The 13,086-nt window shown below is 36.0% G+C and overlaps 2 protein-coding genes across 3 annotated transcripts in view; both read left to right on the forward strand.

Moving 5' to 3' along the window:
- The window catches only part of LOC109838972, a 21,657-nt gene extending 16,156 nt beyond the window's left edge, over positions 1-5,501 (forward strand). The window contains exons 6-8 of the mRNA XM_020407402.1: positions 3,352-3,453; positions 3,534-3,650; positions 5,364-5,501. Of these exons, the coding sequence (XP_020262991.1) occupies positions 3,352-3,453; positions 3,534-3,650; positions 5,364-5,501 (357 nt within the window). The remainder of the gene's footprint in view (positions 1-3,351; positions 3,454-3,533; positions 3,651-5,363) is intronic.
- The window catches only part of LOC109837785 (DNA ligase 1-like), a 28,856-nt gene continuing 21,137 nt past the window's right edge, over positions 5,368-13,086 (forward strand). Inside the window, exons 1-6 of one of the 2 annotated variants that reach the window (XM_020406138.1) lie at positions 5,368-5,465; positions 5,546-5,662; positions 8,935-9,165; positions 9,231-9,325; positions 9,797-9,884; positions 11,860-11,991. In XM_020406138.1, the coding sequence (XP_020261727.1) occupies positions 5,552-5,662; positions 8,935-9,165; positions 9,231-9,325; positions 9,797-9,884; positions 11,860-11,991 (657 nt within the window). In that variant the 5' untranslated portion in view covers positions 5,368-5,465; positions 5,546-5,551. Of the gene's footprint in view, positions 5,466-5,545; positions 5,663-8,934; positions 9,166-9,230; positions 9,326-9,796; positions 9,885-10,350; positions 10,651-11,859; positions 11,992-13,086 lie in introns of those variants that run through there. The other variant, XM_020406139.1, reaches the window with a different exon arrangement.

The raw sequence follows: 13,086 nt of genomic DNA on the forward strand, positions 1-13,086 counted from the left end.
ATTAGAAAGAACATTAGGAGAGCTTTAGGTATAGTCAAGTAATTAGAGTCATTACAGTCTGCTACTTTTTCCTTGCAAAATGTGATGGTGAGATTTTTATCATTAGGCAGAAAAGTTGTACAACTGCCCAAATAGCCAGTTAGTGTACATTTCCACACTGCTTATAATAGGTTGGTATTCCTTCATCCATCCTAGTACTGTAGTACATATATAGCTCGGGCAAGGCATACTTCTTCCCTTTGTGTTATTGGCATACTGAGTTTTGAATTTCCTTTCAGGGCCTGTTTGGTTGTTTTTCATAATTATAAGGAAACATTTCTCCTTCATTTTTTGGTGTTTCCTTCACTTTCTTGCAAAAATGTTTCTTGTGTTTGTTTCGCCAGAAAACATGAGGTATAAGTAACTTCCACCATTTTCCTTAGTTTGGTTCAACTTCAAAAACGAAGCAATCAATTGATGTGTGAATAGATTCCTTCAGTGTTTGTTTCAAACTAAAAAAGTGGGAAAAAAGAAACTATGGTTGGTTCACCATAGTGTGTTTACCACCCATACAAGACAAAATTGTTACCAACATAAACTGAGGGGTGAACATACCCATCATCACATAAAAGTTGCTTGCAATGGTTTTTCTTTTGAGATGCGAGGAATAGCATATATAACAGATCCCTAGAAGACAAAAGCAATAGCCTTTGATTAGTCGGTGGGATTGGCAACCCAACAGCTATTTTAGGTAGTAATTTGCAATATGTTTAAAGTTTTGTGGGACTGGTTTTAAAATATGAATTGAGGGAGTAATTTCAAATTGTTTAAAGATTTGAGGGACTAATTTTAAATTTGAGGTAGTAAATTGCATGATGTTTAAAAATTTGAGAGACTTTTTTTTGTCGACAGAGAGAATAACAATCTTGCCTAACATATAATGCTTAATACAGTAATACTATCAATTATTCATCAAATTTCTACTACAAACAGAATTCTTCAAGTTTGCAATGCAGATTAATCAAGAAATTAAATCCAGAAAATTAACAAACAAAAAAGAAATGATGGCAACACCAAATCAATTCCAGTAATATAAAAACTACAAAGACCAATCATTCATCAAACTCTAAGATGGCAAGAAAGGATATAGCATAGAAATCAAACACATCAAGCCTAAACGAATGAAAACAGGCCTGAATGAGACTAGGATCTCGTTGCAAGCGCAGTCGGTCTTGACCATACCAAGAATCAGCTGTGATTGCTTAGCGACTGGCCTATTCAATCTTGAATTCGACGTCATCAGAGCTTCTAATGGGTTTTCTGCCCATTTCTGAGGTTTTTAGGGGGAAACTGATTTTCCTTTGTGAGAGACGTGGCACGGGCTTTCCTCCATTATTTCCCTTTTTCATTTAGCGAACCAACCATCAGAAAATGAGGAAAATGACAAATTTTTAGGGGTTTCCTTCACTGTCAGATTTCTTTTTGGAGTTTTCTCCATTTTTTGATCAACCAAACATGCCCTCAGTATCAAAAGGGACTGATCCATAAAATCAATCACAGTGCCTTTCTTGAATTTGGGGAAGTAAAGTGGTGGAGAACAATTCCCCTAAGACTTGATATTCTTTTACTTTTGCTCCTAAATTAGTGTTTGATCATCACTGCATCTAATATCATCCTATATCATCATGTCCTATAAAAGCTCGTAGCTAGTGAATTAGAGTTTCCCCATTAGGACCACCAACCCCACCATCTTTATGGGATATTTCTATTACAAACTAAGACCATCTATTTCAAGCAAATATATATCAAGAATTAGTGAACTAGAGTTCCTTGAGATGAAGAAAAGGGTAAGTGAAAGATTTGGTAATAGAGAGAGGTGTGCATTCATTAATTTTATTATCAATTTAAACTAACCTACACACATATGTTCATGCACATCCATACAACACTACAAATCTTTCACAGTTTTGGAAAATTATGGTCACTGTCTAGATATAAATATATCAACTAAGCACCCAAAGAAGTTCCCCTTGCACACCATGTTCCTAGAGCACCGTATTGAACGTACTTATTTTTCTTCACATAGCAAAAGTGATCCATGACGAGTGATGATTTACATGCTTTCAAATGTATATATGTAGTGTTTTTGTGCTCTACCCGGCCAAGTACTCACCTGAAATACTCCTACTTGGTATTAAAACATGTTGGGTAGTTGATACCTACTCGATATGCGGTCAAACAAAATAATCAAGCGGTTAAAGAGTATGCAACCGGATAATGAATTTATTTGAGCGCATGATATATTTGATCCGACCCCACCCAGACTTAATTACCCTAAAATTGCCCACTCGCTACCTCAAAAGATCCCCAAAAATAAAACGCTGCTTCAAAACCCTAAACCTGGTCATCCCCCACCCCCCACAACATCCTTTCAACCATTTCTAATTGTTGTCCACCACTGCTCGCAACTGCCGTTGAGTGAAAGACGCCAATTGTTGTTGTCTCTGCCATCATTTCAGCCACTGATCGCGACTAGGATGAGGAAGACAAGATGAGGAGTTTTACCACTATTTTTAAGTGTTATGACTTCTAGGACTATTTTCGGTTTATGAACTTAGTAATCTTGCTTTTAAGTGCATAATGACTTCGATTTGAGTAGCTTAGGGTATTATTGTTAGTCTTTTGCTGGGAATGTTTTATATCTTTCATTAATTATTGTATTTTTATATATGATAAATAATAAATTTATATATCAAAAATTTCAAAAACGCATAACTCTGCATAATCCAATTAATCGCCGCATACTCCGACTAATTGCTACCCGATATCGGACTGTACGCATAATGAAACCATTTTTTAGAACCCTGTATATATGTATAATGTATCTCATCTATACACATCACATGATCCACATGAAAACTGTATGATTATCGAAATGACGAGAGCAAATGCTTTCTACACTCCCAAAATGTACCATGCCCCCAAATATTGGTCAGATTAGGCATATTCCTTCCATAAAGTGTACTATTGAAGTTAGCATTTCACATCCACTGATCCGTGTCAAGAACCAAAATATACCAGAAATTTGGTACAATATAATTATGTGGTAGCTTAAACAATGGTTGAAGTATCTTTCTTGCAACTATACTTGACATGATTTGTGTGCAGTTTTTATTGTAAACTTATGGAAGTAAATTTTATGATAGTTATAATTGCAGCTTCCAAATAATGTTACAACACCTGTGATAATGCTATTTCTTGTTTTGTGTTTTATAATATTCAAAAAGTTTGTGTGCTTACTTAAAAGATTGAATGCCCCAGGGAACAAAGGCCTGTCTTTCCTTTTTTTAACTATAATTTCCCTCCTTGTAGGAGACCGGCAAAGACAGCCAGGACAAAAAAAGGAATCATATTAAAGGGCTTCTTGTTGCAGCAACTGATTGTGAACCTCAGTACATAATTCGTCTCTTGCAGGTTGTAAAATGCAAGCTTGAGAAATTTTCATTTTGATTCTTTTTTTTTCCTCTCCTTTTAAGACTTGTTAGTTGTTGCAGTCAAAAATGCGAATTGGCTTGGCCGAGAAAACTGTTCTTGTTGCTCTTGGGCAGGCTGCTATGCATTCTGCAACGCTTCCTGCTCCACCTTCACAAATTCAGTCCCCTCTTGAAGAGGTTTGTGTTCTATTTGCTCTTTACATCCACCAGTAATTTTTGAGAGCAATAGTTTAGAAAAGGGTTGACGCCTTATGGCTATGTCATGCTTTTATTCCATTTAACATTAATCCTTTGTTCTGACTCCATTTAAATGAGGTCTGAAGCTAACTACTTTTCACTTCATGTATATAGTTGTGTAAAAGCATACTCTACTTTCTTCTTCTGGTCGATTATACAATTGAAATTTGAACAACAAATTTGCACTATGTTTTGGAGTCTGCAGTTTAACATTAATCCTTAACCCTATAATTCTATTTTGCACAAGCTACTGTGCATGTTTTGAGGTCTCTCTCTCTCTCTCTCTCTCTCTCTCTCTCTCTCTCTTCTCTCTCTCTCTCTCTCTCCCTCCGTCCCCCCTCCCTTCACCCCTCTCCCTCTCTCACTTGAAACCTTTGTCCTACGGCAGCTACATTATTTGGACTCTCAATTTTAATGTTTTGTTCACTTTGACAAAATGTGCATTGCTCATTTTCTAGAGACACACTTTAGTATGATAAGTGTAAAGTTCATTCTGTTAGTTTTATTCTTATATAGAATTAAGGGTCTAATCAAAAGCTCTGACTCATTCGAAGACAACTTCGTGGATCTCTTGTAAACTGTGCATCTTCCATCAGTGTAGCGCTTCATTTCTCTTGTTCCTTAGATATTCTTGATACCCATTCCATGCAAACTTGAGGCTTTTTATGTCTTTAGATTAGCATGCTGACTCAATTTGTCACTTTCTAGTTGTTGCCTGCACATTCTCTTGCTTGTATCGTCATGTTTGTTTAATTATTTCTGCAATAATTTCTACATTGTTATGATGTTGCTTCCTCATTATTTATTTATCCTTAATTTGAAGTTAAGTTGATGCCAAATTCATGATAATGAGTTGGTTTTAGGATTCATGGTTGATTAGTATTGATGAATGAAAGAAACTGGCATAATGATATACCTCTTTGTAAATTGTTTGTGGTGCCAGCCTGGCTAGTTCTGTTTGGAAGGTTGTCTTCCTTAAAAATCTTTCATTAATTATTGTATTTTTATATATGATAAATAATAAATTTATATATCAAAAATTTCAAAAACGCATAACTCTGCATAATCCAATTAATCGCCGCATACTCCGACTAATTGCTACCCGATATCGGACTGTACGCATAATGAAACCATTTTTTAGAACCCTGTATATATGTATAATGTATCTCATCTATACACATCACATGATCCACATGAAAACTGTATGATTATCGAAATGACGAGAGCAAATGCTTTCTACACTCCCAAAATGTACCATGCCCCCAAATATTGGTCAGATTAGGCATATTCCTTCCATAAAGTGTACTATTGAAGTTAGCATTTCACATCCACTGATCCGTGTCAAGAACCAAAATATACCAGAAATTTGGTACAATATAATTATGTGGTAGCTTAAACAATGGTTGAAGTATCTTTCTTGCAACTATACTTGACATGATTTGTGTGCAGTTTTTATTGTAAACTTATGGAAGTAAATTTTATGATAGTTATAATTGCAGCTTCCAAATAATGTTACAACACCTGTGATAATGCTATTTCTTGTTTTGTGTTTTATAATATTCAAAAAGTTTGTGTGCTTACTTAAAAGATTGAATGCCCCAGGGAACAAAGGCCTGTCTTTCCTTTTTTTAACTATAATTTCCCTCCTTGTAGGAGACCGGCAAAGACAGCCAGGACAAAAAAAGGAATCATATTAAAGGGCTTCTTGTTGCAGCAACTGATTGTGAACCTCAGTACATAATTCGTCTCTTGCAGGTTGTAAAATGCAAGCTTGAGAAATTTTCATTTTGATTCTTTTTTTTTCCTCTCCTTTTAAGACTTGTTAGTTGTTGCAGTCAAAAATGCGAATTGGCTTGGCCGAGAAAACTGTTCTTGTTGCTCTTGGGCAGGCTGCTATGCATTCTGCAACGCTTCCTGCTCCACCTTCACAAATTCAGTCCCCTCTTGAAGAGGTTTGTGTTCTATTTGCTCTTTACATCCACCAGTAATTTTTGAGAGCAATAGTTTAGAAAAGGGTTGACGCCTTATGGCTATGTCATGCTTTTATTCCATTTAACATTAATCCTTTGTTCTGACTCCATTTAAATGAGGTCTGAAGCTAACTACTTTTCACTTCATGTATATAGTTGTGTAAAAGCATACTCTACTTTCTTCTTCTGGTCGATTATACAATTGAAATTTGAACAACAAATTTGCACTATGTTTTGGAGTCTGCAGTTTAACATTAATCCTTAACCCTATAATTCTATTTTGCACAAGCTACTGTGCATGTTTTGAGGTCTCTCTCTCTCTCTCTCTCTCTCTCTCTCTCTCTCTCTTCTCTCTCTCTCTCTCTCTCCCTCCGTCCCCCCTCCCTTCACCCCTCTCCCTCTCTCACTTGAAACCTTTGTCCTACGGCAGCTACATTATTTGGACTCTCAATTTTAATGTTTTGTTCACTTTGACAAAATGTGCATTGCTCATTTTCTAGAGACACACTTTAGTATGATAAGTGTAAAGTTCATTCTGTTAGTTTTATTCTTATATAGAATTAAGGGTCTAATCAAAAGCTCTGACTCATTCGAAGACAACTTCGTGGATCTCTTGTAAACTGTGCATCTTCCATCAGTGTAGCGCTTCATTTCTCTTGTTCCTTAGATATTCTTGATACCCATTCCATGCAAACTTGAGGCTTTTTATGTCTTTAGATTAGCATGCTGACTCAATTTGTCACTTTCTAGTTGTTGCCTGCACATTCTCTTGCTTGTATCGTCATGTTTGTTTAATTATTTCTGCAATAATTTCTACATTGTTATGATGTTGCTTCCTCATTATTTATTTATCCTTAATTTGAAGTTAAGTTGATGCCAAATTCATGATAATGAGTTGGTTTTAGGATTCATGGTTGATTAGTATTGATGAATGAAAGAAACTGGCATAATGATATACCTCTTTGTAAATTGTTTGTGGTGCCAGCCTGGCTAGTTCTGTTTGGAAGGTTGTCTTCCTTAAAAAGGTTCAGATTACAACCTTTGTGAAGGCATGACCAAGGACCAGAGTAGTATTCATTGTTTGAAGTGCCAGCATGGCTAGTATTGTTTTTAGGAGTTTGTCTTTTCTGAAAAGGTTTAGATTACAACATTTGTGGAGGCATGACTAAGGATCGAGTTACTATTCCTAACCCAATTGAGCCCGACCTTAATAATGCCACAGTCAAGTTAGGTGAAATTAATTTTAACAAGTAGAACAAGATTTTCTAAATGAAGCATTTTGGCTGTTATAGTTCTAGCCAGAAACATTCTCCTAGAAAAATGATTCATCTTGGGATAGGGGAAGTCTACAAGTAGAGTAGGGCGTGCATATGGGGATAGGTGATGGGTGTGATTCGAAAATAAGATAAAGATGCTGAGCTTGACTTTCATTTCTACAATTAATTATTTCTTAATAGAACAGTGAAGATGAAATCGGTGGCATACATTTAAGTTGTAGGAATTGTTTAACAGATACAGATCAGTCTTTTTTGTTAGCTGTTGAAATGGAGATAAAATCCAATCCTTTTAACTTTTAAGGTAATGAAACAATTCTTAGATGATGGAGTCCCCTAGGTCACATGCTGAGTAATAATGCTTCGGTGAGTAAGAGGCAAAAATTGATGGAAAAAATAAATCTTGGATTAAGGATGTCGCGTAATGGGTTTAAATCCCTGTCAAATGCTTTTTATGTTGGGCAGGAAAGTAGGTCCTCTTTGTCTGGGCTGCCTTATGAAGTATGCCGAATAGAGTTTTGGACTACAGTGATCATATCGCTGTACATGGCTCGCTGCTCCTCCCTTAAGTGACTATATACAGGTTATGGGCTATCTACAGAGCTCTGTGCCCTAGAAAGAGATGTACCTATATCAGTCTATCAGATGTGTATCTGATAGTTAATGGATACTTGTGCAGTACTATTTTTTGTTTTAGCCATAAATGCAGCATTTCCTAGATGTATTGGAACCATATTCTAGATGCATATGAGATAAAAGTTAAAAACTGAACATTGAGTTCTCATTTCATTTGATTTGTTCATCTATTAGAATTATATAATTTGTCCCATTTCTTAGTAATCAATAGGTTAACATACCTATTAATGTATAAAACTTGAAAATATTTCATATATCTGGAATATTGAACATCACTTCACTGATGACTAACTTTATTGTTGTTTATATATCTATAATCTTATACTGTATCCTAACCTTTCAGGATTTGGCCTTATATTTTCAAGCTTTGCTTATTGCTGTGTCTTCTGAACTACACCCATTTCCATACTTCAGAGTAGGCTAGATTGGCCTACACCAATTGGGATGGTGCAATACCTTCTCTGTCTGGCCATGGTGGTGATATATCACTCGGATTCATGTCCCAAATGGATCTTTAGCACTTACAAGAAAGATATTTGAAGATAGGTGGCATTATTAAGCTCCAAATTTGTGGGATTAGACATCCGTATCTCTTATCCTTGCCTGTCACTCACGAAGAGCATTATTTTAGATGATATACTTAAATTACTAATATATTGCATAAAGGTCAGATTGGCTCCACACTGGTCTACAATTTTTTTTCCAAGTCTATCATAGTATTTAGTTGAAGTTCATCCCAGGTTGTTTGTTGCTTTTGTTTCTACTGGTTCTAGACTTAGCCCAAACTCCTAGGGTTATATCAGAGGGTCGTATTTAAGTTGTCCATGCACTGTTCATAGGTAATATGTTATGGGGGTTGGACTCATTTTTAGTTCTGTATGAGGCCTTATAGTATTCTATATAATGTGGACAAGAATTTCAATAATAGTAGTTATCTTCTGGAAGAGCCATTGGGCCAAGAAGAAAAGCTTCCTGGGCAGCTTGATAAACAAAAAGTAGAACTGATCGATATACAGAGAAGGCAAGTAGGGCACGTGAAGCCTGGCAGTTAGGCAGAGTAGCCCCTCCTAGACCAGTTCTATTTATTTTATTTTTTCTATGCCATACTATTGCTTTTTTAACTATCTGCTGCCTGGTAGCAGTAACTTTCTGTCATGGACTTTGGTTACTTTTTCCTCTATAGTTATTAAGCTTTATATTTGGAGTAGGTCTATATCTTCTATTTAGGATATGCTGTTAAACTTTGGTAATGGACAACCTGAAGCCATCCTGTGCATCAACTGATGCTATATATTATTTGTTGCTTAAACTTGACACTAGCTTCTTATCTGATTCTGACTTTAGGCTGCAAAAATCATGAAACAAGTCTATTCAGTTCTTCCTATATACGATAAGATTGTGCCAGCTCTTCTTAGTGTTGGAGTGTGGAAGCTTTCAGAGGCATGCAACTTCTCTTTGGGTGTACCTGTTGGTCCTATGTTAGCTAAACCAACAAAATCTGTCTCGGAGATCCTTGATAAATTCCAGGGCATGGAATTCACCTCTGAATACAAATATGATGGTGAACGTGCTCAGGTACTCCTTGTTTTTTTTACATATATTCTACATGATACATACCCTAATTTCACATTTGATTGCAGATACACTATATGGAGGATGGCTCAGTTGAAATATACAGTCGTAATGCTGAGCGAAATACGGGAAAGTATCCTGATGTTGTCAATTGTATATCAAGGTATTTTTTTTATCTTGTCCCTTGAATATTTGGTTGCTCTTGGAAAAAGAGGTGTTTAGATCATATTAAAAAGCATTTCTCTAATTTGTAAGAAATTTGTGATGCGTTTGAGGCTATACTACGTTCAATAGTGTAGCATCAAGTTTATAGTTTCGATTATTGATTCTTAAATGTACTGATTTGTCCGATGTCGTATGAAGGCTATGTTTCACCAAGGCTATGTTTCACCGTACTTCACTTTTTCACCATGTTCTGAGCGTGGCTTGTTTTGCCACTATATCATTCATGGTCATGCTTAGCAGCAAATGATCCTTTAGTTATTAATTGATATCTCATATAGACTTTTTTTTAAAAGGAAATTCTCTACATCAAACTACCATCTGATTAGATACTGATAAAAAGTTATATTATTTTGTCTTAAATATTTCTTCCCTACTATAAGAATAAAGAATTCTTAATATCTGACTGCAGAATCATGAAACCTACTGTTAAATCCTTTGTTCTGGATTGTGAAATTGTTGCCTATGACCGCGTGAAGAAGAAAATTTTGCCTTTCCAGGTACATATATTATCTAATATTTTTATCATTTCGATCCTAATATATCATTTTTTTTCAAGAACAGCCTTTGATTTTTTTTGGAGCTTGCAATGATGCCATTTCTGTTAATGATTTTAAGGTTGTAACATGGTCCAGTTATGCTATGAAGCACTATCAATTATGTATTGAGTCCGATATCTGTGTCAGATACATATCAAACACCAATGTTCAAAAACACGGTTTTATTATTCGTGCGGTTCGAGAGCGAGTCACGTTCAATTGGATTATGCGCCGATTTATCAGATTATGCGGAATTATGCATTTTTTAATTTTTAGCATATATTTATTATTTTTCATACATAAAAATGTATATAATTCATAAAAGATAGAACATATGCTAAGAAAAGCGAAGACTGCGGTCACAGCTATGCTAACAAGTAGCAAGATCTCATGAAACTTCAACAGAGGATGGTATTAGACAATGAAGATGGTGAAGACTCGGAGCTTCGACGGAAGATGGTGAACACTATAAGGAAAAGATGGTGAAGAAGAGATCTAGAAGAAGATGGAGAAGAGGAGATCTTGCCGGCGGTGGAAGAGGAGATCCGGCGGTGAAGAGGAGCTCCGGAAGAAGATGGAGAAGAGGAAATCTTGCCGGCTGTGGAAGAATAGATCCGGCAGTGAAGAGGACAATCAGCGGCTGATGGAGAGGGATTTAGGGTTTTTTTTCCACAGAGACAGCAGAATCGGAGCAGAAAGGAATCGAGATTTTTGGATATGCAATCGGGTGGGTTTTTGGTTAAATACATTTACGGGTTCATTTTTTGGACCCGAAACCTGTTAGTACCCATCTTAAAACACGCACGCATACTCTTTTTATGCGGGTGAGTATGCAGTTTTCGCTCCATCATGCGGTGAGCGAATCAGCCCATTTCCAAGCGGAAATGGCCCGATTCTGCATACTCGCCCCGCATATGCGGGCGAGTCTTACAATTTTTAGAACACTGTCAAACACTGACACTTGCCTGGCATGTTAGAACCATGTCAGGCATGAGGAAATGTAAAAGGATCCTTTTACATATAGTGGGCCATACTTTAACATATTTTGATTAACTATTGAAACTTGTAATGGAACCATGTGTTGTATTAGGCCACATATATTGGATTGAACTTTGAGAATTGAGATAGATTTATTTGGGTTAAGATGAGAGTCTGTAGAATATAGATGTTAACTTTGATAGTTATTTTGTTTTTATTTCTAGTTCGATAAAGCATGACCTAGTCTCTACCTTTAGATGCTTGAGTGCATTATGCATATGTCCACCACTCTGCACCTGTATTCTACTTTAAAGATTTGCTGCATATGTCCATCTTATAACCTATTCGTTTAATTTGTCCTTGTCCATGCTACTGCTTCCTGAGATGGCATTATATAAAATCCAAGAATATGCATTGTATATTATCAATTAAAAAAAATGAATCAGTAGAAGGAATTTGCCAATGCAGTCGTTCATGTCAAATGTGCAATTATGCGTGCTATAACAATTTCATACTGCTTAGTTGATTTCAAGTTGTCTTTGTAGCATTTGAAGATATAGTTCTTATATGCAATGAACTATTGATCTTTTAAATTGATGATGGAAATTCATTAGCCTAAGCCAGTCGTTCGTGGCAAGTTCAGCAGTTCATATGTTACCGTTAAGATGGTGTGTTCCAGAACTGCAATGGCATATGTCCCACTTCTAATATTACACCTGTATATCATGGGTGTTGTCATATTTAAAGCATGAGCCTGCAAGGTGCAGCACATACCATCACTTTATAGAGTTTCTGGTAAACATTCACTTTTTTTGGCAAATTCTGGTATTAATGTAATTTATGACTATCAAATATATCACAATTTTCTTTTAGTTCAAACATCCAGATTTTAGTTCTCTAGTAAAATCATTTTTCTCTTGAGTTGTAAAAAGTCATTGTGAACGTTTTCTCCTTGTAGGTCCTCAGCACTCGAGCTCGCAAGGGAGTTATCTTAAGTGATATTAAAGTTGCAGTATGCATCTATGCCTTTGATATACTGTACATAAATGGGCAACCCCTTCTTCAAGAGCAACTCAAACTTCGCAGGGAGGTATATACATATTATTTTTATTGAAATCTTATGATAGACTTCCTATTAAATTTATCCGTATGCGAGGATACTGTAGAACATACTTCTCTGCATAGTGATAGATGTCTTATCTTCACTGTAGTTTACTTTTCATAATCATGTTAGTCGGTTATAACTATTTTCATTAGCAACAGCATGTAAATAAAGAAAACTATGAAGATTAAGACTTCTGTGCTCAATAATACTTGTTGAAGGAGGTTTTGCATATAAATCCTAGGATTATACCTTGTTGCGATTCTTCCTTGCGCGAATATCAATCAAGCCCTCAGTTTCACATAATTTTGACAAGTCTCAGCGTTCAATCAATAATAGGCCATACTAAGTGGCTGAAGCATACTCCTTATTTATTTCCTATTCTGCCTTTTTTACTTGCTGTTTAAGGGTCACATTTCCTATTTGATTTAGGATATCTTTTGCTGCTTGACTTAGGTTTTTTTGCTGTATGAAAAAGAACAAGGATCCCTTCTTAGTTTGTCTAATGGACTCAAACACAAATAAGGCACAAAATGTGATGCATTGATATCCCTTGTTTAGATTATTGATTTTACCCAATACCCACATATGCAGTCTAATGTGAAAGATGCTGCTATATATAGTGTATGGAAAAATTATGCACATGACACTTCTCTTTAGTAAGGAGTTCCAATTTTAACTTGCTGGCGATTGTTTCTCCAGCACATGCTTATCCCCACAGACTATAATGACTTTTAGAGTAAGATGCAGTGGAGGGATGAGGGGGCGGGTTAGATGGCCAATATACCACTGTCCTTAAAGGTCTTGAGTTTGATTTTTACCAGTCACTATAGAGACGCTTCAAGTGGCTTTATCGCTATCACCAGCCCCTTGTGGAAGTGGATGTCACATGCTCTAATAATTAAGCAGGTGGTCAAAGAGGACTGGGCAAACTCATTTAGGAAAAGAAAAGAAAAGTTGCAGTTAACTTTTCTTTTTAATGTCAATGGACTCAACACAAATTTCAAATTATTCATTCTAGTAGCAAAGCACCCAACTAAGCATGTTTTACTCTGGTTTTCTCCATGCTAATATTGAACATGA

This window comes from Asparagus officinalis, chromosome 4, assembly GCF_001876935.1.
Source record: "Asparagus officinalis chromosome 4, Aspof.V1, whole genome shotgun sequence".
In the NCBI taxonomy this organism is placed as follows: Eukaryota; Viridiplantae; Streptophyta; class Magnoliopsida; order Asparagales; family Asparagaceae; genus Asparagus; species Asparagus officinalis.